General features: G+C 38.0%; 2 protein-coding genes across 2 annotated transcripts; one reads left to right on the top strand and one right to left on the bottom strand.

Moving 5' to 3' along the window:
- Window positions 1–2417: 2417 nt before the first annotated feature.
- On the bottom strand, window positions 2418–11668 carry LOC134670249 (basic helix-loop-helix ARNT-like protein 2). Its single transcript, XM_063527977.1, has one exon. The coding sequence runs from the start codon at window positions 11396–11398 to the stop codon at window positions 9833–9835; it is 1566 nt and encodes a 521-aa protein (XP_063384047.1). The 5' UTR covers window positions 11399–11668; the 3' UTR covers window positions 2418–9832.
- Window positions 11669–12073: 405 nt separating this feature from the next.
- Window positions 12074–24074, top strand: LOC134670266 (serine protease persephone-like). Its single transcript, XM_063528012.1, has 12 exons — window positions 12074–12107; window positions 12406–12554; window positions 12859–12937; window positions 13844–13938; window positions 14629–14670; window positions 14752–14787; window positions 15921–16012; window positions 17215–17324; window positions 18039–18182; window positions 18988–19103; window positions 19787–19950; window positions 23858–24074. Exons 2-12 carry the CDS (start codon window positions 12491–12493, stop codon window positions 24020–24022), a joined length of 1107 nt encoding a protein of 368 aa, XP_063384082.1. The 5' UTR covers window positions 12074–12107; window positions 12406–12490; the 3' UTR covers window positions 24023–24074.
- Window positions 24075–24976: the final 902 nt, after the last annotated feature.

Here is a 24976-nt window from a genome sequence, read left to right on the forward strand (position 1 = left end):
TTTTCTGCTTACGTATTTTCTTTTCCTAGCTTCATTAATTAATTAATGTACCTAGGTATAATAACGCTTAAACATAAGGTCACAATACTTCGTTTTATAAGCAGACTTGCTCTTGAAGGCATTTTGCTACACACTTGAACCTAACCTAACAAGAACAAGACGGACGCTGTATTGCGTCTCTTCCGCTCCCTATTCAGATGATCTTGGCAACAAAAAATCGTATCACCCACTGAAAGCCATATGACTTATGCCCTTTTGACTTAGCGCATCGACAATTCTGTAGCTGAAGCCAGAGTGTCTTAAAACCACGATACTGCTTACGCCATTATGTACTATAAATTAACAACTATAAGAAGCATTATCGTGTGTAATGCAAAGGGCACTTGGGTGTACGACGCGGAATTGAGGTCGCGGCGCGTCGCTTTTTTGGCATCGGGTAGGCGGTAGGCGCAATGCGTTAGGTCACCTTCAAGCGTTCGTTGACCGTGGTCAGGGACGGCCTAACCCTGACCTCCGTGACCCCCCCAAATGATCGCTAATGGCCAGTTACCTAACGAACGCTCTTCCTTTTATGCACGTTTCAATTTTAAATTGGAACGCTTTAAAAAGATTGTTGTATTGTATTAGTAGCAGCAGGTTGCGATACCTATAGGTTAGGTTAGGTTGCGATACCTATACTCTATCAAGCCATTTCCGTCAGTAGAAAAGAGCGGCAAATTAAAAAAAAATATATTATAAGTTCGCGCTTCTACTGACAAACATGTTTGACCGTATAACAAAGTTAAAGCTACAATTTCATAAGTCATAAAACGTCAATATGTAAATATCGAAATCGTCCAAATGGGTTTTTATTTAAAGACAGTGAATATTTTCCGAATAACCGCAATAACAACTTCCGTCTAACAAGTTTTATAGAATCACCTCGCTTCAAGGCCCCCAGCTTTAGAAGAGTCGTGCATTATTTAAATTATATTTGGAATACGAATTCGAAACGATTTTGCCTCATACCTGGCCAGTCGGCCTTCGGACAGCAGTTCCTACGTTCGAAGTTGTCTGAATTAATTATGTATTCACAGGTTCAGGTTAAGGCCACGTCACGGACTACAAAGCCACTTATTTACTTGACCAGTTTAGAAGTTTCCATCAGTCTCAGGTAGAAAGAATGTTGAACGGTTATACGTGATTAGACTTTAGGCTGCCTTTCCGTTTTCAAAAACTTTATATAGCCGTGTTCATTTGCCAAGGTGACTATTAATAGAATTACTAGGTAGTCTAGGTACATTGCACTTTTTAGCGCGACCGTGCTACGCAAAAAGTACAAAGGCGCGGTCATCGGCTGTTTTAAAAACCATTTGTCGTTTCCAAGCAAAAAAAACCCACTTTGTGGCTTGCTATAAGGACGCTTTGGCAAGTTATTTGTAGAATAGTGGGCCCGATTCGGATTTTGAAATATAGACATCTATTAGATATCTTTCAGACATCACCAAGATACGATAACGATATGTTTAAGATGTAACCTGTCAAATTTCACATAGCGCGATTCTGGAGATACTCTTGAACTTTAAAACTTTTTCTTAAATTTTTATATCTTCTTTTTTTTCAAATTATTTATGACACCGTATAAATTAAATATCAGAAATAAATTTAGCATCCTTGATTTACCCCAAAATGATACCAAACTTGCGCACATAGCCAAACAAATTTTTCCATAAATTTCGGGGGGCACCCCCTCATAAGTCAAAATTTTTCATCAAAAATCCGGTTGGCTCCCCTTCCTAAATCAATCTGATAGTCAAAAGGAGCAACTCTGCAAAAGGAAATTCCATCATCATCATTTGCCGTATATCACACTTTTCTGTCGTGAGCTTCACGGACAATTCCCACATTTCGTTTTCCGTCTTATTGTATTGAGACGGTAGTAGCAACTTGTTAACGCATTTATAAGAGGAGTAAGTATTATTCTATTTTAGAAAGGTTTTTTGAAATGAGTTCAGAGTTGGTTCAGAGTTCTCGGGTAACATGCGACCATACGTACAGTCGCTATCAGATATATCGGAGCGGCCAAGGTGTTCACAAATATCTGAACACGCCTCTTTTGTGCCTCTCTTGTCAAGGCATTAGAGTGCGCGTTCAGATATTGTGAACACCTTGGCCGCTCCGATATATCTGATGGCGACTGTACGAAAAATATAGGTCGAATTAATAACCTCCTCCTTCTTTTGAAGTGGGTTAAAATTTAAAAAGGTATTATAACTAAGGCCCACTTGCACCATTCCACTAACCCGGGGTTAACCGGTTAACCCGGAGTTGCCATGGTTACCAGTACAATTTGACACTAGTTTAACGGTTTAACCGCTTAACCTCGGGTTAGTGGGATGGTGCAAGTGGGCCTAAGTAACATATAATAAAAGAGTAGATTTTCAATCATATCAATTTTATTTTATTACATTAAATGTCAATGTATGTACAATTATTTGCCACAACAACTTTGAGACACTATTCTCTTTTCTAGACGTAGGAGTTTGTGGATTGTGGATTTGTTGGTTGACAACAATGAATACATTGAGGATTACGGTAGTAAGGAATTACATCTATCCACATCACATTGAAATACGATTAAAGGTGACATTCCATTTCCAACTGCAGCTGCAATACTGTTCATTTTCTATGGAAATTGACAATGACAGCGACGCGTTTCCATAGTAAAATGAACAGTATTGCAGCTGCAGTTGGAAATGGAATGTCACTCTTACACTCGAATGTGCACTTGCGTTGCTTGACGACTGACATAGGGTTGATACATCAAATGTATCCAGTGTAAAACACGTAACTATCGCAAAGAATAACATGTGGACTTGTGGAGTAAGCAAACTTCAGAATAGTCCCCTTGACTTCAAAGTTCATTTCGTTTTTAATTACAAGATAATTGGTGAGGCCCTGACTGCAGGTTACGTACAAAGGATTAATGATTGATACACTTTTGCAAATATTTTGTAATAGATCTTATACAAATGAGCGGATCATTATCCAAACATAAGGTACTTCGCTATTCTATTTAATAGGGTTGGTACCCCGACAGACAAGTTATTATTTCTATTCAATGAAATGAAACTCTTTAATGGCCCACGTTATCAACTTATCATCTTATCAACACGTAGCAACATGCGTCCTACACGCACAATTGATAGTACGACATAATATTTGTTGAGCATGTTTGATAGTGTCTATAAGTAGCTGCAACAAATACTAATGGCATCAATCAATTCGTCTAAAAAGAGTTTAGGTTATTTCATCGTCTATTGTTGTGAAGTAGCAAGTATAGGTAGACAGTGGGCATGGCCTTAACACTTCCACTTACATTGTACTATAGGTATAATTACGCCCACGTCCTGTATTATTAATCTATTTCGAGTATGTTGCTTGTCTCCTTTTATGACAAGGAAAATCCGAGTTTTCACATCCGTAAAATGTAGCTGACATAACTAGTGACACGGTGTACTAGAATGTATAAATGGCTTCACATATTCGTGTCACAACCCATGAAAATGCCCATTTATTAACTACTCCTAACAACACTATCTATTAATAACTACATACACATATCATAAACAACATTTAACACTTGAGCAGATGCATCATCGGCGTTTTATAAGTTTTATATTACATATAGTTACCGTGCCAATTCTAGTACTTACATATTCCTAATACCTAAACTCCGTTTACAATTCAAAGATACGGAAATGACACCTTTCCTTAACCTTTTGGCTCTAAGAGCCACTCGACAAAGTCAGCCAGCTAATAGTTGTTCTGATTATACATTTGGGTAGGTACCACTTCAGGTGCTTCCGTAGATTGCCAGTGCCCGAGGACTACCGTTTAAAAACCACTGGTTTACGAGTAAATTTTAGTAAGTAAGGTTGAAGAAGGTAAATTCATTCTCGTCATTTACTTAAATACCTAATATCTGTGAAATCTAAACAGAGTTTAGTACATTTAATATTTGTAGTACACAACAACAGGGCCCGCATTTTATGTTGGCTCTCTTATACCTCTAAGGTCCCATTTCTTTGTAAACATCCGTCATACGGCCTTAAACAAAAGTAGCCGTAACATTATTGAACCCTACTAACATAACAGCTACCAACCTACATAACACGTATCCGTCAAGTAGTGCTCGATCGAGACTTGATCATTCAGTCGGGTATCAATGATAAGAGTACATTGTATGCAAGCGGATCGTACATATGAACGGCAATTATATCACCTGATAAGTATAAAAACTACACAATCAGTATAGATCTCTATTTTTAAAACTTGTAATTTAATCAATATGTATCTACAAGTTGCAGCGACTGTCCGAAGATAGCCTAAAAGGAAGAGATTGGCAAACGCTTAGGAAAAAGAGCAAACTGTAAACAACCAGTCTCAAAAGGTTAATGAGCCCAGATCTCTAACGCTACGCCAACAAGTCGCCACAGCTCAGTAGGTATCTTAATTTAGATCTGCTAACTTTGACAACAAATGTAGATTTTCGGTTCACGCCTGGACGGAGTTTGTTAAATTGTAGAGTAGGTATCATAAATCCTCGCTACTTCACCATTCGCTTTATGACAATTTATGTAATGACATTAAATGTCGTTCTTAAGACAAACAGTAGGTACCACTCTATAGATAACTTTTTAGTTTTTAATAAGGTGCCATAATTGTTTTACAAGGGGACAAGGATGTTATTTAACCCCTCGTGCTAATATTTATACCGGAGCAAGCGAAAGATTCCAAAATTTGTAAGATGTTTCGAGAAGTAGAATCTTGAAAATTTCGAGGTTCAAAGCCCGAGGGTTAAACAAACATTGCTCCCGAGGGAAACACAAAATTTTTCACCACACCAACGCGAGGAAAATATTAACTGTAAATCATTTTATATCAACCAACGAAGCAACCATCGTTATTAAACATGTATTATTCAAAATCATCACTTATGAGGTATATCTACTAGCGAAAATGAAGAAACAACTCGAAACTTTGCCACTCTTGTGGATTAAGGCAAGTTTTTCATCAGTTTTTGAAGAAAAAAGAGAGCCTTTATAAGCTGGTGAGGCGAAAAATTATGTATGCTACCTATTGCCTTAAATTGTACTTTATTTATTTTTATACATATCTTATGAGTCAATATGAAACAGTCAGTAAACGGTACAGGTACACATTGATTCAACACTGTAAACAACAAATCTGGACTTACTACTTTTACATACAGACCAACACTTATTTGTATTATTTCACATTAGAAGTGCACATACTTATGTAACGTTCATATTTATCATTTCTGTCTCATTTAAATACATACAAATACAATTTAATTGATTGCACCAGTTATGCCTAATACGTTAAATCGAGCAAACAACTATTCTTAGTGTACATGCAGTATTAAACATTTTTTTTTTTCAATCAGACCAGTTGCAAACAGCAGACCCATTATAACCAATGATCGTACATTTTCCAGCATTTTTGGAGCTTCTGTGGTGTTAACGGAATTGGTATAGATAATTTGAACTGAAATGGTAAATTAAGGTTAAAATTAACGTAATTAACGCTAATTAATCATTAGGATTGAAATTATTTAGGTATACCAATTCCGTTAACACCACTCCGCTGCGCCAAAAATGCTGGAAAATGTACGATCACTGATTATAACAATGTATCTATATGTAAATATTCGGGTTGGGTAAGTAAACTAGATTCAGAATTTCTTTATAATGTCACTTAAACCAGTGTTCTCTTTCACTTACTGTAAACGTTAAAATTGTACTAAGTTACATATTTAGGTGGATGTAGTAGACCACAACTGCACACCAAAAAAGGAACATACGAACAGTGTTTCAAGTTAGTAGTTCATCAAGACATCTGTATATAGGTATTTAATAGAGTTTAGGACTTTGTGAACTCTTATATATATCAAAATGGCAGACTCCACTTTAAAATAATTATTGATTCCAAATCAAACTCGCCCGAACCCATCTCTTCCAATAAGGTCCATATACTCTCACAACTTACATAAAAGGTAGAGTTGGTAGTAGAGGTGAGACTCAAAAAGTTTTAAGTGGTAACGAGAACTAGGTATGAATTAATAATCACTGTTTAAATTGGGAATACAGCTGCTATTATTTCCGGGTGACAGTTAATTAAACCACCAGCACCATATCTATACATACTTATTTACTTGTGTTGATCTTTGCCTCAAGATACCATTTTGTCGGATGTCAAGTCAAACGATTACTGAGTAATAGCGTCATGTTTTAAAAACGTTTGTGGTTAAATCGCTATTTCTTTAATTAAAGGCTATGTGTGACGATTAACAACCGAGAAAGAGATGCCTTGTATCTGGAAAATGCCACATTATTTATTTTCTCTTTTTTTGACTTTCTTGTACCCAAGATATGACAGCATTCATAATTTGTAAACCAACCTTTTTATATGTATTAATCACTAAGTGTATTATTAAAAGCACAGGTCGATACATTAGTTCCTAATCGTTAAGTGACCCTGACATCGTTGCTATAAATTCGCCATACTTCTGATATCTAACAGTCCAAAGGATAAGATTACCCCTAACGCAAGCCCTAAGTTGCCTTAAGTACCTACTCCCATTTTCAGGGGTACCTACTAAAGCCGTCAATTGTATTCCATTTAAATCATCAGAATCGATTTTTAAATCAAAGGTGGCGTATTGAGGGAACTAAGCGACAATTTTATTGTTCCCAGATATTAACCCCAATCCGTCCTCACATCGGGCCAAATGCCGGGCCAAAAAAGGGGAAAAAAAGCCCCAAGATAATGAGAAAGAATCCCAAATGTAGCAAAAATTTCAAGCTTTCCAACTTGGAACTTAGGTGTTAAATTTGTCACTTTAATTTATTGACATTATCTACTCTACTGAATCAAAACGTAAATCGCCTAGAGCTTTGCTCTACCAGTCTCACACAAAAAAAAACGATGAGTGGGCCCCACAAAACCACAAATTTAACGTTGTCTAGCGTAGACCACAAGTTTTACTACCCGTTGCGTACAAAAAATACCTGCCAGTATACCTAAATGGTCTAGCATTAAAAAACGGTTTGAAACAATCTTATTATTCAAAGCTGATCTCTACGTATACACTACCATGTTTATAAGGTCAATGAACTAAGCGTCGTGAATCCATCTACGTGCAATGTGCATTAATAAACACTTATAGGTATTATCGTGTTTTATGAAGTAAAACACCAATAAATACTTCGTTGGAATAACGATTTAGGCCACCGTTTCTGTACCTAGAATTACCCCCTCAATATTATCTCTACTAGCCTAAAAACTCCCTGGGATACCAATGATACCATAGACTACCTCTTGTTGTGTATGAAAACGGAATAGGCCCTTTATAGGTGTTGGAAGAAATTAAAAAAACAGATCAATGGAGGTCGACTGATTTTCAGCCTCTAATTTGTAAACGATACCAAACAATTTGTCATATAACATAGCCGTATCTTCTGTTCCCGAAAAGTAATGACACCAAGCTTGAGCAATTAAGATACATTAAATTACATGGATTGTCAACAATTAATTAACACAATTAAGATACATAGATTGCAGGGGCGTAATTTGAAATTTGGCGCCTTGGCAATAAGTTTGCCGCCCCAAAAGTCAAGGAAGAATAACAAAAAGCAAGACGCCAGGGGCGGCATACGCCGCCCGTGGCGGATTGGCGTACCGGGCCATGGCCCGGATGGCCCTAGGGTAAATACGCCCCTGTGGATTGTCAGTTACATCGGCATGAGCAGCCCTCGACATGACATATTTATGGCAGGTTTCCAAATTGGGATCTAAATTCTTCCGTGTCCGAAATTTTCAGGTACAGAAAGACAAATTCAGCTAAATCTCTGCACAATCATAAAATAAGATCATAAAACTGCACATATTTTTGGCCTAAATAGGCTAGTTGACAATAAGTAATTAATTATTTTTTACAGCAGTCATGAAACTCATGAAATTAGTTTTTACATGAAAAAAACTCAACAACTTACAGCGCTTACAATTATTTAAATCGGCAAAATGTAATATATGACGGATTTCAATACAAATTGTACAAAATCATTTGTTGTTCATTTTACTGTACATTTTATTCTGCACATACTTATGTGCAGAATAAATGATTGTACAGTACATCGAATCACTTGACTCGATGTTAAATCTCTTGAAGAATTGTTAATTACTGTTAGAGAAATTAATAATTCAGTTCTGAACAAATATGCTAGCATATTTAGTATTTAGGTATCAAGTTTTAATAGCAGTAGTTTAGGTACAGTCAGCAGCAAAAGTTACTAAGCCGTCGAGGTGTTCAAAATTACCTTGACACGCTCTTATTCTCCTAAAAATAAAGCCACGTCAAAATCATTTTTAACACCTCACCCACAAGCAACTTTTGCTGCTGACTGTAGGTATACGTAGATACATTCGGCGAAAGATAAGTAAAGACCTGCGTCATAAGTTACCTATAAATTTATTTATATCCCATATCTATTCTACTAATCATTATGCAATAACATTTGGCACAAATTCAAAAATAAAATAAAATTGATATTTGCAGAGCTTTTATTAAATAACATTAAAATTAACTGAACGGGAAACTGATAAACGTTAGATCATTGCGTTTCAGACACACCTAACTAAGTACCTATATTACTATTGATAGTGAATAGTAATATTCATTATGTAGAAGTGTGGTTGTACTATGTAAATCATAACAATGGCCATGTGTAGGTATTGGTCAACTCTCGCCATAAAATGATGTGCTGTTAATGGAACAAGAGTAGGCAAGTTGATATCAAAGATAAGTTTACACTTTGACATTTATTGCATTGTTATAATGATATGGCAAAAATGTAGGCATATCTTTGATGGGCTGGTTTTTATTTGGTGAATTTTGGTTTTCGACAAACTTCCATGAAATTTCGTGAATAGATAGTTTCCTATTCTGTACCTACGCGTTATTTCACCATATGCCCTAAAAAGTCTTAAAAAACTAAGTTACGAAAAACTATGGTATTTTCGTAACTCAAGGGAAAATTATATACAGTTTTTTGATTATATGACACAAGTATTTCGTATTTATCCCGCCTGGAATGAGGAGCTTTTCAAAAACCGGCAAATTTTTATCCAAATCTAAGGGAAAAAAACGACAAAATAAAAATCAACCCTGACATTGCCTCTACTTAGATTACCTATATTTACTATTGGCTTAAGGATTAACATATCAATATTATATGCCAATAGGTACAACAGTAGATAGGTACATGCTTCTACAATTTGAGTGAAACCATCACTAGTTCAAATCTCACTCAATTCAGTTGCAATAACAACCTTGCTCTATACAAATAAGGTTCATTTCAAAAACTCATTATTGAATGCCACATATAATTGATTTTCTTAATATCTACATTTTTAACTTAACTATCCCATTTATGTATAAAATTACATAGAAAGCTTATTAATAATATCTAGTTCCAGTACCTTCAATCCTTCATAATTACTAAAATATTCAATTTCAGCCAGTCAAAGAAAAATATCAAGTTAAATAAAAATTTATAAAAAATATTAATATGAATTTGAAAACAACTATATTAACGCTTTTTGATTGCTCTGAGATCAGTTATGTCAGAGACCAAACTTAAATTAAAAAAAAAACTAGAGGATCAAATTGCTGCCAAAAAACGTCAATCTTTAACATTGGTCATCATCCCCACAAGGAATGTCCCTAAATAGTTAACTTACATCTGTGAATGTCTGTAAACAGATCAGATTATTCCATAAGTCCACTGTGCCTTTTTAAAGCATCACTTTGATCACTTTGGAAAGAGTTTATTTTCCGTTTCCGACAGTCAAACCTCACACCTGTCTCTTCAACTATCTTTTCACTATTCTTAATGGCAGAAATAATGTTCTCCTTTGAAGGAGGCACCAACTTTAGCTCCTCTGAGCCTTCAATTGCAGAAGGTTCTACTAAGTGCATAACAATACGCTCTAGCTTTTTTGGGTGCTCCACTGGTGCATCATCACCAACTGTGACCTTTTCATTTTGCTCCTGGCTCATATCCACTATCACAGAGTACTTTCGTTTCATCTCCTCCATCATTCTACGACCATAGTCATCCCCTATTACACTGTTAACGCATACAAAGCTTTGTACTTTCTTTGTGTCCCTGTCAATTTCTAAAAAACCTCTAGTTCTCATGTATATGAATTGGCCTGTGCGAGACATCAGTCTGTAATAGGACTCACCAAATTCCCGACTTTGATCATACATCTGTCGCAGAACACAAATTACCCATCGCACATCATCTTTGTGCATGAAAAAGAAGGCAGATGTGCCTGTAACTTCCTCCGTCAAGTACCCAGCCACCAAGGATATGCTCTGATCACATTGCACTATGCGCCCATCTATCAGGTGCCTGGTCCAGTATTCCGAGTATGCTGTGGGCAACATGATGCGAGGTGGCATGTTGTTTGTCACGACATGTACCATGCCAATAAATACAAAATCATTTCCACTCGATGAGAAAGTGCGGTTGTGCCTGACTCTTTGCCTTCTAATAATCTGTTCATCCTGGACCCCCACTGCTGTGGCTCTGTCCGCACGTCTGAGTGTACCATCTAGTCGGCACCGCTCATACCTGGGTGGATCGGACCTAGCGCCTGCCCTTACTATCCGAATTGTGAAATTATGGCGTTGCTCTATGAATGAGTTGTCACAACCCTTCTGAAGTTCAGGAGGATAGATGTGCTGACGTAGAATGGCTGTATCTTCAGGATGTATATAATTGTAAATATCCTGGCCCAACAGGTCTACATGACAATAGCCTAATTTCTCTTGTACGTTAGGTGAGACGTTAAAAATACGGCCGCGGCACGTGACTGATATCATGAAGCCGCCGAGGAGATCAAAAAATTTTAGGAAAGCGGGAGACCAAGTTTCGACATGGCCGCAGGTAATAGTATCGCCGAACACATGTTCGTTACGCAGCTTATTGGCGGCGAGGCGCAGCACGCTCGTCTTGTCCACCTTGCGCTGCGAGTGCACGATGTCCGTCAACAAGGACGTCATCACTTGTATTTGGGAGTTGTATTGGCTCCGGCGCTGCTTCTCCGCTATGATGCGCGACTCGCGATCGCTCGCCTTGGCCGGCGGCAGGTCCGGCGAGCGCGACTCCGAGGAGGAGTCGCCGCAGCTGACGGCGTGCAAGTCGAAGGCCATCTGCGGCGGCGGCACGCTCACGGCCATCCCGAACTCCGGACTCCCGATACCTATCTGACCTGATATAGCCGCCTGCATGCCGAGTCGCGTGCCCGCTCCGTCAGACGAACTCATTGCATTAGACACTGCACTATGCACACATTTTTATACCATATTAATGTTAGAACGCAATGTGTTATCCCGAACAGTAATCACCGATTGATTGTCAACATAGTATCTTGCTCACATCACTTTCAATCCAATGGCACAGAAACACGTTAAGAAAACCATTTTATCAACACAAAGTGGTATTTACTAGGTATTGAATAATATGTAATAATAAGACTACAGACAAGCGCCCTGATTGAACGAATGACAGACAGTGCAGCCGCGGACTGGCTGAACGGACTTGAGATTATTTTCGTTTCATTAAAATACTATTATCTCTGTTCTACTCTTTCTTATTTCCTATCTCTTTTACTCATGAAGTTTCACAAGGACACGGAACAGATAAAGCTTCGATAGGCATACTGAGAGGTTACCTTCCTGTCATCCAATGCGCAAAACAATTGAAATAAAAAGTAGTATACCAACATTAGGAACACTGCCATCATAAGAGAAAACGCAGTTGACAGTTGTTTCGCAATGTTGGCCAGTTAGCTTTGTCTCAAATTTTCGTGTAGTCTAGCAGCGAAAAAAAATTATAGTCTATGGTCATATGGATTTTGCCTTTTGCCTTGCCAGTACTGCCGGTACCTATTATACTTACTTTACTCTTTGGCCGGTAGTGTCAATATATAAATGTCATATGTCATTCAACTTTAAATTTTGTTGGAGTCAACAGGTAAAGGCTACAGTTTAATTCAAAGAGTAGATAATATTTAATTCAAATCGCATTATAAAATGAAATATAGTCTAGTATATAATCTAAAAGCATACAAAGATAGTCGCAGTCCATTAAGATTTGACTATTGTTATACCGTTTTATTTTTTATTGCATTTAACCTGTCTGTTGTCTATATTACTAAGAACCGGTTTAAGTACAACGTATTTTGATATCATTATGTTATAGGTCACATGGAATGAGGAAAATCGAAATATATTATTATTTACATTAAAATTTATTCCGTGTTTTGTTGCAGATATGTGCATACTTAATTTTGACTGTGAAATAGTGTGATCGTATTAAAAGGATTCTCAATAGAATCATTAGAAATCTCAATCAAGATGTTTTCGAAGTGTTGTTTCCTGTTCATGATTTTGTTAGTTCATATTATTACGGCAGGAGAAGGTAAGACATGACTGTTTAATTTATTTTATTATGGTTTGTTATGTAGAGTTAACATGCTCACTGATATAGTGTTGATTTGATAATTGTGACTTATTTATTTAAAAGCATAACAGCATAGACTACGCCTAACAGCATAGACTACGCCTATTATTATTAGTACAAGTCAATTTACAATATAAATTAAATAAGATTAAAAAAGAAAGTGGGACAATAATATAGTTATTATACCTCCGGGCATTAAGTCCGCGAATTGTACAATTTTGTATCAATTAAGTTTAAATAAATAAAGGTTTTTTTATTACAGTCGGGGACAGTTGCACTCCTAGTGAAGATGTGGAGGATGGAGTGTGCACTCTCGTCACCAATTGTAAAGTGGCCTTAAGGTCAGGTCAACACAAACATTAAAGATAACACTATCAAAGTAGTCATAAACACCCATATCAGTAGGTACATGTTTGTTATGTTTTTGGTGCTTGCAAGGTGAAACTGTTCTGTTCTGTGAAGTCTTGATCATAATTCTAGAACATGATTACACACATTGAAATATTATTTTCCTCATGAAAATTTTTTTAAACATGATGTCAACACTCATTAGGCTCCACAAGGTTAAGGCAAGATATATCCATTCTAATGATGTGTTTTTACTTTGATTTACTTTGTAGCATTCTTTGTATTGTGTCTATTCATTGAATATTCAATTTAATCAACAGTTCTAGAGTAGCAACAATAATGAATGATAGCACAATAAGAAAAAATATGTTCAATAGAATATTAAATTATAAAAAAACACATCAAACCACTTTTGGCATACTTTGCCTTATAACAAAATCTACGGCAATTTTTTTAAATGAATAAAAATAGTATTACAAACAAAGATATTATATTAAATCAATGCAGTATACAATATACATTTCAAAACTAGAATCCTGGGATATATGATTTTATTACTCTTTATAATCCATGCCCTCCATGGTTTCCATGTCTGGGAAACCTTAGCTGAAGACCATGATGGATGGCGCAAGCATGTTGTGGCAGGGTAAAAGCTATGCAACCAAGCCTGGTTTAATACTTTAGATAGTTGATAGCAGAAGGTGTTGCAGTAAGCAAACCGGAACTGGAACCTCAGGTGGCATGAGCTTACTCTGCCAAAACTGTGGCAGGTTGTGCCGCTCACGCATTGGCCTTCACAGTCACCAAACCAACACAGTCTTAAAAGCAATACATAAATTGTCTGCAATAGACGGAAAGGCCTGTGATGACTCTATAATAATTAATTGTTTACTTTTCAGTCAAATAAAAGACAAGAACTATCACTCATTTGCAAGATGTGGCTTCGAAGGAGTTACAGAAGTTATGTGCTGTCCCAGCACAAACGTGAAATTTGGTATGATTTCATTACTTAATCAACTAAACAGCGGTCGGCAACCAGCGGCCCGCGAACCTCTCACTTGCGGCCCGCGAGCCTCCCTGGCTATGTTGTATGTAATATTGACAAATGACAATGTCTGATAAACTCATAAATATTAACAAAATGCGGCCCGCGTCCATTTCGTTAACTGCTATGTGGCCCTTGGCTGCTAAAAGGTTGCCGACCGCTGAACTAAAAAAAAAAAAACAAAACACTGATATGAAGACTTCTTGTCATAGAAAATTTAAGCCGTCCTTTATCTCCATACATTTACAGTGGAAATATATACATTTACTTGGCAAGTATACATCATGTACGGTCGAAAGCAATTTCCTACCTTGTCACAGTGACAATCAATATGAGAGTTGCTAGAGATCTTATACAATTGTGACAAGGTACAAAATGGGTCCTAAATTAAAACTTTCGACTGTACTTTATGTAGCAATATACCTAATCTTGCTATTCATATTATTATTATGGAAATGATGATGATTGATAAAAACTATCCTAATGTCCTTCCTGGGGTCTCAAACTATCTACATACAAAATTTCATCTAAATTGGTTCAGCAGTTTAAGTGTGAAGAGGTAATAGACAACCAAACAGAGTTACTATATTGTGATGTGAAGTAGGGATTAATATCAGAATGTTTTTATTGATGTTACAGGTGAGACGACAGAATCAACGCGTAGAGTTGACGATAATAACGGTAAACAGTATTTAATTACCATTTAATTTTATGTTATAATATGATGAAACATGAATATTAACTTCTTATTTAAATTTGTAGGTAACACGCGTCCAACCAAAAGAATCGCGGAAGTAGGTAAGAAAGAAGCTAAGCTAAGCATTTGACTCACCACGTATTCATAGGTACTTAAATGTATATCTGAGAACATGCACATTTTAGCGTCTTGATAATAGAGGGGCGGTTGTTCAGATATTTGTGAACTCCTTGGCCGCTCCGATATATTTGATGGCGACTGTGCCTAATCATTGCTTAAACCGGCTCCTTTTGACTGACTTTTTAATTTTTAATTAATTGTCTCTTATCAAGCTTCTTGATGTGACATTAAGGTACGACCCAACCCATTAAACATTAATAATATCAATTCAATAAACTTTCCGTTTCATAGTAATTATTGATTTCTGTGATATTCTACTTTGAACTCTATTGCCTAAGTAATAAGGGTGATGCTTGTAACCAGAGCTATTTAATTATGTTGATGTTGATGACCTGCTAGCATGAGTTGCGTTCTCGCGCGCGACTCCATACATCAGGCGCGACTTCAAGCAGTGGGGAGACGCTCCTGACTTCGGTCGAACTCGGCTCCGTTCGGCTCGGCATTGTTCCGAGCAATTATTAGGGTTGGCACGATTTGAGCTCCTTGTACATGCACGACCACAGATAAGATAATCACTTGAATTTTGACAACCCTAAAGAGCCGAAAGGGATAGTGCCATATATTAGAAAGGGAATGCATGATTCGACACTGAACCGCTGTCAAACTTCGGATTTGTAGGAAGTATACGGTAGTACTATTATTTATTCTGTGCCTCTGCCACGCATACGGTAATTTTACTCCATGTTCGAGTCGAAAGTGTCTTTGTGTGACGTCCGTGTCTTTGAACGGACCAATCACGGCACAGGACTTCGCTCACCTCGTCCCGCGCACCCCCGCATTTTTGGCATCATCGGTTGCATGAAATAATTGCTCTAAACTCGGTCTAGAATATTCCTAGTCATATGAATCAATCTTTTCATCTCAGTGAAGCGTTTTGCTCATCTCTAGTGTGTTGATATTGTATGTATGTATGTATGTATGTCACTTTATTGCACATAAACAGGTTTACATAAAATGGACAAAAACAAAACAAAAATAAAAATGTTATGTACAAAGGCGAACTTATCCCTAAAAGGGATCTCTTCCAGCTAACCTTTATTATTATTTTTTACAGAATGCCAAAAGATCATCGCTTCTAGCAAACCGCCATTGGACCTGCACATTATCGGCGGCGAGCAGTCTTCACTCGGGGAATTCCCGCATATGGTAATCATTATTTACAATGCATTAATGTGTTGCGGGCTAGAAAAACCCGGATACCCGCATCTGGTTTTGAAATATCTATTGGAATTCATTGAAATGCCGTAAATTGGCTGAGGGTGCTGGTACCGTCGAAAGGAAAACAAATATGGTTTAAATATTTACTGTTTTCCTACTCCTATCTATTGTAAAGAAATCCAATTTGAATGATCTTCAGCATTTCGGTTAAACGTGTGATTAAGAGCCCATTAACGTGCACACTAGCGCACTAGTGTTTATTTAAATTTAACGAAAGATATTTAAAAAAGGGGGCCGCTACGCACTGTATTTTGTATTTAAGTACCTTTCGAATACATCAGACTAGTTATTGTGTTGCTGGATTCGTCGATCTATCAACTCAAAACAAAAACGGCCGTTTTAACTTTGGGCGCATAGATTGACGAATCACGATTATTTAGCAGTAGCAGATGGACTCTTAAGTATCTATCGTAATTTAACTATATCAAAGGCTTCAGTGTTAATTTAACCCTCTAGTGCATGTCATAAAAATATTTGTTTAAATTTGAACTTTAATAGCTGTCAATAGAGTTGAATATTACAACGGCCATTATACGACTTTGTATGGACTAGACTAGAGGCTTGAAATCATTGACGTATTATATCTATTAAGGACTGGCCTTACGGGCACTATAGTTGGTTTTTTTTAGCATTAGAAAGAACTTGCAAGAAGGTAAGCGATCTTGACATGTCTTATAATTGAAAAACGCTTTTTAAAAATCAAAACCTATTACTTATGAAAGCAGAAGAATATAAATGATTGTATTAGATTCATAATTGTTACATATTTACCGTGACTTATTTTTAAAACGCGTTTTTCAATTAAAAGACACATCAAGATTGTTTACCTTTTTTCTAATGCTAAAAAAACGAACTATAAAAATGGTACTAGTTCAGCGGTGTCACTCACGAATTCGAGCCAATCGTGCAGCCTAACGCAACTATTTGCGACCAATCGCGCGCGTGATTCGAACTCATCAACCAATCGCGTTGTAGCGGTGTCGCACTGTACTGGCTCCATTCATGCCCCGTTCTTATTGCCAGTAAGGCCAGTCCTTAGATATTATATGCCAATGCTTAAAATAGTTGCGTGTAAATTATTTAGATACAGGTTGTTGTTTGCCTAATTAATTGCATACGTATTATAACAGGTGGCCTTGGGATTCGAAGGGCAATTCGGCTACCGATTCGACTGTGGCGGTTCTCTCATCTCCAACCGCTTCGTACTGACTGCCGCACACTGCGTGGACACGCCCGACAGGTAGCTTATTGATACATACTTAGGGGCCACATCTGGCGTCTTTCGAGCGTCGGCGTCTACAATTCTATGGCCGACGTCGACGCAACTGCGCAGCGACGTCATTTTCCATAGCGCTGACCAGACGCCGACAGACGCCGACGCTCGAAAGACGCTAGATGTGGGGGGGCCCTTAAGTATCCAAGTTGCCATACTAATTTAAAAGAAGAGGGGAGATGGCGCTGCTGTCAGCACATCAGCTCCGAGTTATTTTCGTTGTTAAAAATGGAAAACTGCTGCTTTATCGCTAAAAAACGAGTTAAACATAAAGAAGAGTGCTTAATTACATAGTGACATTGTTATCTCATATTAGTATTAAAAACTTAAATAGACCCGGAGTGATACGGAGGCAAAAGAAGTGCAGAGAGACATAACGCGGAGACTTTTATTTTCACTGAAGTCAACACCAGGAGTACTGTGCTGGAAGTTTAAATAATGTGTTGTGGTATACGAAGGAATACAGTTACAATTTATTGGATGAAGTGTTTTGTGCTTTTATGTTTTATCTTTTCATTTTCGAGGGTGATTTTAAACTTGGGCTGTGACGGCCAACGGGTTAACGGCAAACGTCTTTAGTCAATTTAAAAGAAAAGTGGATAGTTACTTATGTTAGGGAACCGACTACAAGCAGTGGACTTCTTTTGGCTATGAAGATAATATGTGTTTGTCTGTTTCCAGGCTAGAGCCAACTGTGGTGCGCATGGGAGTCATAGACCTAGGAGATGCGCAGTTTAACTCGGAAACCGACGTGCGCGTCGAGACGATATACAAGCATCCCAACTACACGCGCAGCCTCAAGTATGACGATCTGGCGCTTCTGAAGTGAGTGCTTCATCCTTCAGACCTTCATCATGCTCTAAAACATTTAAAATAAAGAATTAAAATGCTTTCGTGCTCGGCAAAAAAATTTACGTATTTTCATTTAAAAAAAAGAATCTAAATAGCGCAGCCAATAATATTTTTCTGCGGAAGAGGTTACAAATCACGCGAGCATGATCACTGGATCAGTCTCTGGCACTGTTTTGGAGACTCCGCTCTTTAGAGCTCCTTCCCACTGACGTCCAGCTTTTTGCAGGAACGGTTTTCTGCAGGATCCCGTTTTCTGTAGTATGCGTGCAGTATCCCGCAAACAGAATGTTCGTGTGAACCTTACTATAGTAGCACGTATACTACTGAAACGGGATCCTGCAGAAAACCGTACCCGCAAAAAACTCACGTCGTGGGAAAGAGCTCTTAGAGACAACCGCATGGGCATCTTGGAACCCTTGAAGCTGGGGATCGAGACTGACTTTTTCTATTCTCCTAAGCATGACTTGCAACATATCACTAACCCGGGGTTAACCGGTTAAACCGTTGACCCAGTGTCACATTGTACTGGTAACCATGTTGTCCAGGTTAGTGGGATTGTGCAAATGGCCCTAAGGCTCAGGTCTGGTAAGATTTGCATTCTTTTATTTCGTTCGATTTCCAAAAGATATACCTATTGAGCCATTTCTACTCGATTAATTTCAAATTCAACCGCCAATTTTTCGTGGGTAGGCCTTAAAAGGCTTTCTATACCCCTACCACTAGCCAATTCGGACCAGTATCTATCTATAAGTCCAAAATGATCATATTATTTTTTCAGGCTAGAGAAAGCGGTACAGTTCGACACCACGCTCAACGCGGCGTGTCTCTACACAAAAGACACAGATCCTACCACCGCGCTCACCATCACGGGCTGGGGCACTACCAGCACTACAAGTTAGTTACAAATGTTGTTACCTAAAGGCTCCGTCACACAGGCACGTTTTGCTGGCGGCTCGTGAGCGGGGCGCGCCGCTTTTACATATAAAACGCTCACGCCCCGCCTGGAAAACGCGCCTGTGTGAACCTTAATCCTAACTCCTCTCACTCTCTCTCCTTTAACTCCGCTACACAAAATTGTCAATCCACTAATTACATGCTTTTATAATAGTAGGTCAAGCAAATCTTGTCAGTAGAAAAAGGCGGCAAATTTGAAAAATCGCGGGCTAGCAACAATACGTTTGAAATCATTTTGAATTATTCGAAAATCGCATGTCATTTATATTTTATCTGTGGAACTGTTTTGTTTACACTTCATCGTTGTTCGATGTACATTGCTCCTTTGTTTCCATACTTTAGTCTGCTTTAGATTGCTACTGACATATCCGGCTTGACAGACTATATTTATCTTACCCTGTTAGTATGTGATGTCTTTGAAGCCAAATTTAACCCACTTCACGATTTCCGATTGAGCTGAATTTTTTTATACAATGACAACGCAAACTAATTGTGCTTGGGGTTGTTAGAATTGTCTCGATGAGTCTTAGTTGCCAATGGAAAGAAAAGTACAGTCAGCGATAAAAGCTTGTACCAAAAATTTAATAATTGCCAAAAACTAATTTTTCGTTATATTTGTGCAGAGGACGCGCGCAGTAATACGCTGCTAAAGGCGAACGTGACCATAGTCTCGCGATCTAAATGCAGCGAGTCCTACACTTCTACCAAATGGCGCAAGTTGCCTAACGGCATCTCGGAGACGCAGGTCTGCGCTGGCGACCCCGACGGCCTGCGGGACACATGTCAGGTATGTATGTGACATCCTAAGATTGTGCACCTGTAAGTTAACCTTTTGAACGCCACATACGGCAATTGACGTCTACGTAAAATCGTGACAACGACGCCAAAGACGGTATTTGATGTCGATCGTTTTTTTTGATGAAAATCTGCTGAAAAACATTCCACTTTTAGGTTGGAATTATTTATTCACAAAACTAAATTTTACTCCCGTGGCGTCAGTGCAAATGGATGCGCCGTTTGGCGTTCAAAAGGTTAAGTTTATAATACAACTTATAGTTCATTTTTGTACATTAGAAAGAACTTGCAAGAAGGTAAACGATCTAGACAGGTCTTTTAATTGAAAGCCTGGCAGACTTACAGAAGTTAAGCTAGACCTGCTGCTGCGTTTATTGTATTCTTAAGTTAGTTTGCTAGAATCTTTATTAACTAAGTAGTCAATTTGTTTATTTGTATTCCTTTTTCTATGGTTTTAACTTGCTTTTATCAAAATGTCAGAGGTCTAAGATCAAGCATTCCTGAGGCACGTCAATGGGCTTTAAACTGTAATTATGACATTATAATACTCACGGAGACTTGGCTTAACGATAGTATTTTTGATTCTGAGATCTTCAATAATAGTTATGTTGTGTATAGGCGCGACCGGGAAACCTCCGCAATAGGCAAAACCAAATTGTTGGGAGGTGGAGTGCTGGTTGCCGTCTCAAGTAAATTGGTATCTAGGAGGGTACATGAATGGGAAAGTGAGGGAGAGGATCTGTGGATCACTGTAGAACTTAATAACAACAAGAGAATTGAAACTCTTAAATTGTGCGCCGTGTATCTACCCCCTCCTGTTACAAAAATATGCTTGGATAAGTTTATTAACAAAGCGAATACGGCCCTAGAAACACCAAGCACGTATACCTTTATCGCAGGTGACTTTAATCTTAGTGGCATTGTATGGAGCGCATCGGATGGTGAAGTGTGTAAAATACCTGAGAACTATAGCAACTGTATTATAAAGAGTACCATTGTTGACTTCATCTCGTCGTATAATATGAAGCAGTACAATGGTGTCACTAACTCAAAGGACAAAATTCTGGACCTTCTATTGTGCGACTCTGACATTGTTGAGGTCACCAAAAGTACCACTCCAATCAAAAATGTAGATAGTTACCATCCCCCTTTAGATGTCATTATAGATTTGCCGTATCATGAATATTTTAAAACGGAACCTCAATACAGACGTAACTTTTTTAACGCGGATTATGATTTAATACTTGGGGCCCTGGATGACATCATGTGGGATGATGAATTAAAAACGTGTCATAATGCTAATGAGGCTGTCGACAAGTTTTATAGAGTACTACATAATGTTATCTGTGAAAACATCCCCTTGAAAAGGTGTAACAATAACTCCTATCCTGTCTGGTACAACGCGAACTTAAAGCACATGCTAAAACGAAAATACAAATACCACGTTAAATTCAAGAAATACAAGAACCCGTTGGACAAACTTGAATTTGAATACTTGCGAAGCAGCTGTGACAAATTAATAAATCAATGCTACAGAAACTATATAAGCGAGATAGAAAAAAAAAATAAACCAAAATCCGAAAATGTTCTGGACACACATAAGCAAAATGCGTTGTAATAGTTCCGCGTACCCACCTGTTATGGTGCTCAATGACACAAAAGCAGATAATCGCAGAGATATTTGTAACTTATTTGCTAATCATTTTTCATCAGTATATGAAAAACACGGAAACGATCCAAGTAGAAAAATACTAACTACCGGTAATGAAATGGCAGACATAATACTCTCGCAGGATGAAGTTAAAGGCCGTTTAAAAAAACTTGATATATCAAAAGGTACTGGTCCCGATAATATACCGCCTTTATTTCTTAAAAATTGCGCAAAGCCACTTTCTGAGCCCCTCACCATCTTGTACAACTGGTCTCTCAGAACAGGAGTATTTCCGGATAAATGGAAAGAAGCTCGAATAGTTCCTATATTCAAAAGCGGGAAACGCAATTTAGTCTGTAACTACCGACCTATATCTATCCTGTCCACAGTTGCCAAGGTTTTCGAACAGGTAGTGTACCCATATATCTTTAGCCATGTGCAAAATTATATATCACCATTGCAACACGGGTTTATGCCGCAGAGGTCAACTAACACAAACCTATGCAATTTTATCGAGGACCTTATTCAAGCGGTTGACAAGGGATGCCAAGTCGATGCAGTCTATACGGATTTTTCGAAGGCATTCGACAAGGTTAATCACCAGATACTTTTAGATAAGCTGCATCGATTTGGGATATGTCAATCATTGTATGACTGGTGTCGGTCTTACCTGAAGGATAGGCCATCGACTGTGGTTATTGAGGGCGCGCAGTCTCGTGAGTTCGTAGCATTTTCAGGAGTACCCCAAGGATCGAACTTGGGCCCTCTGTTTTTCAACATTTTCATCAACGATGTAACATCCATATTTAAATTTTCTAATGTGTACTTGTTTGCCGATGATTTAAAACTCACGAGAATCATTAGAGACCCCGCCGATGCTGAAAAATTGCAGAGCGATGTAACGTCCTTGGTGGAGTGGTGTGCCTTCAATAGAATGCATTTAAATCCCACAAAATGTTACCATATTAAATTCCATAGGAAGCGGAACGAGTTACAAACAAAATACAAAATCATGAACCAACATGTGCAGGAAGTGACTGAGATCAGGGATCTCGGCGTTACTGTGGACAGCAAACTGCGGTTTCATAAACATATTAACACCATGATTGACGCTGCATTCAGGACGCTGGGCTTTGTACTCAGGGCTGGGAAAGAATTTAAGAAAAACTCTACTCTGATAAAGCTATTTAACTCATTCGTCAGAAGTAAGCTTGAATATGGCAGTATTATCTGGACGCCTACTTACAAAATCCATGTCAACCGAATCGAACGCGTGCAGAAAAGATTTACCAAACACCTGGCTTACCGAAACAGAATACCGAAACTAACGTCATATAAAGAAAGACTTAGGCGCTTCCATATGAAATCACTAGAATGTAGGAGAGAAATGCTGGACATGACGTTCCTATACAAAATAATCAACAGCCAAGTAGACTGCCCCAGCCTACTAAGTATGCTCGCGCTTAAAGTACCAACCCGCACTCCACGCTACCCCTGCCCTCTGTTTAGCATGCGTTTTTGTCGCACTAAACTTGGTTCCCACTCACCGGTGCCCCGCATGTCGCGCTTGTATAATAAAATTAGCAAGCACAATGCCCAGCTGGATATATACTATGACAGCTTGTATAGTTTTAAAAAGAAACTTACTTCGATTCCCGATTGAAGTGCCTCTTGACATTCCATTTTGTAGATTTTAGGTTTATTGTTTAGTTTTTATGTATTTAGTTATTAGACTTATTAGGCATCATATGTAGTAATTATTAAAATGTTTAGAGTAAGTAATATGCATGATGTGTTCGCCTGTAATTGGTGGCGCAATCATAATTGAATAGTACGCAAGTGTGTTACTTAGTGCATAAGTTGTTGTTGCCACTGTTGGTGAACCTTAATAATAAAATAAAAATAAAATTAAAAATAAAAGACGCTTTTTAAAAATCAAAAACTATTACTTATGAAAGCAGAAGAATATAATTGATCGTATTAGATTCATAAATGTTACATATTTGCCGTAACTTTTTTTTTTAAATGTGTTTTTCAATTAAAAGACACATCAAGATTATTTACCTTATTTCTAATGCTAAAAAAACGAACTTTAGGTTAGGTTAGTTTATAATCTAACTGCCGTCAGTTTATAATTTAAATAACGAGATTATTTGTGAAATGCAGCGAGTCCTACGCCCACCACATTTGGCAATTGCGCATATTGTCGGCATACTGACAGAACTTAACCACTGGTATTTCTGAACAGGGAGACTCCGGCGGCCCCCTACAGAGCCTGACGGAGCCGGACGGGCAGACTCGCCTCGTGGGCGTCACGTCGTTCGGCCGCGGCTGCGGCTCCGCCGTGCCTGGCGTCTACACGCGCCTCAGCCACTACCTCGACTGGATCGAGAGCGTCGCCTGGCCGAGATAATAATTAGAGATGCCACGAATATTCGGTATTCGGCCAAATACCGAAAATCTGTTGCACATACCTAAAAAGAAAAATTACTCAATAATAATAACCCAAAACTAGGTATATTTAATATTTAAAATATATTCTTGGGAAGTTGTTAAATACGAAGACCCTTTTTGAGCATTTGCAAATATTTTATTTTTATCATGGCCATCATGGGTCTCATTTGATTGACTCTAACTAAATTCATTAATTCTGTTCAACAAAATGTATCTTAGCAAACGTTGTGCTTTGTTGGCGAACAGTTTTCATAATAATTGTGACTCAAAATGTTAGCATTATTCGGCCAAAACCACTATTCGGGGCAACTCTAATAATAATCACCCAGAATACAACTATTTACATGGAACCCGGATAGTACTCTTTTTTTCGCTTGTCAAAATTGACCCACAATCCCGAGCGAAACAGAAAATGAAAGCACAGGGGTAGTCTGCCGGTTCCTCTCTTTAGCCCTGACCACTGGCAGCTTGGGCCCTGCCCTACTAGCTGGTTTAATAATGTATTTAATTTAGTACGTTCTTAACCTTGTGTTTAATTATAAGTTTTAAATGTAATTTAATAAGATCTGATCATGCATATTAAAGTAATACTCATATCTCCACTAGGTACACCTTATAAAATAAAGTCCCCCCGCCGCGTCTGTCTATTTGTTTGTGTGTGTTTTCGCGATAAACTCGAAAACTTCTGAACGGTTTAGGTGTATATTAGGTGTCGTGTAAGCCGGCGCGGGTCGCTATAGTTAGTTTTTTAGTGTTCCGTACAAAACTTTGTTTACGGAACACTTATGGGATCACTTCGGTCTTGTTTAGCATTAGAAAGAACTTGAAAGAAGGTAAGTGATCTTGACATGTCTTTTAATTGAAAACCACTTTTTAAAAGTCAGTAACTATTACTTATGAAAGCAGAAGAATA

This window comes from Cydia fagiglandana, chromosome 13 (assembly GCF_963556715.1).
Source record: "Cydia fagiglandana chromosome 13, ilCydFagi1.1, whole genome shotgun sequence".
Lineage (NCBI taxonomy): Eukaryota > Metazoa > Arthropoda > Insecta > Lepidoptera > Tortricidae > Cydia > Cydia fagiglandana.

Bases quoted from the DNA above. Each gene is read 5' to 3' on its own strand.
- LOC134670249 (XM_063527977.1), bottom strand. From the start codon at position 11,398: ATGAGTTCGTCTGACGGAGCGGGCACGCGACTCGGCATGCAGGCGGCT.
- LOC134670266 (XM_063528012.1), top strand. From the start codon at position 12,491: ATGTTTTCGAAGTGTTGTTTCCTGTTCATGATTTTGTTAGTTCATATT. The intron at 12,938-13,843 runs GTCAGGTCAACA...TTTACTTTTCAG, and splicing joins AATTGTAAAGTGGCCTTAAG to TCAAATAAAAGACAAGAACT. The intron at 19,951-23,857 runs GTATGTATGTGA...ATTTCTGAACAG, and splicing joins GCCTGCGGGACACATGTCAG to GGAGACTCCGGCGGCCCCCT.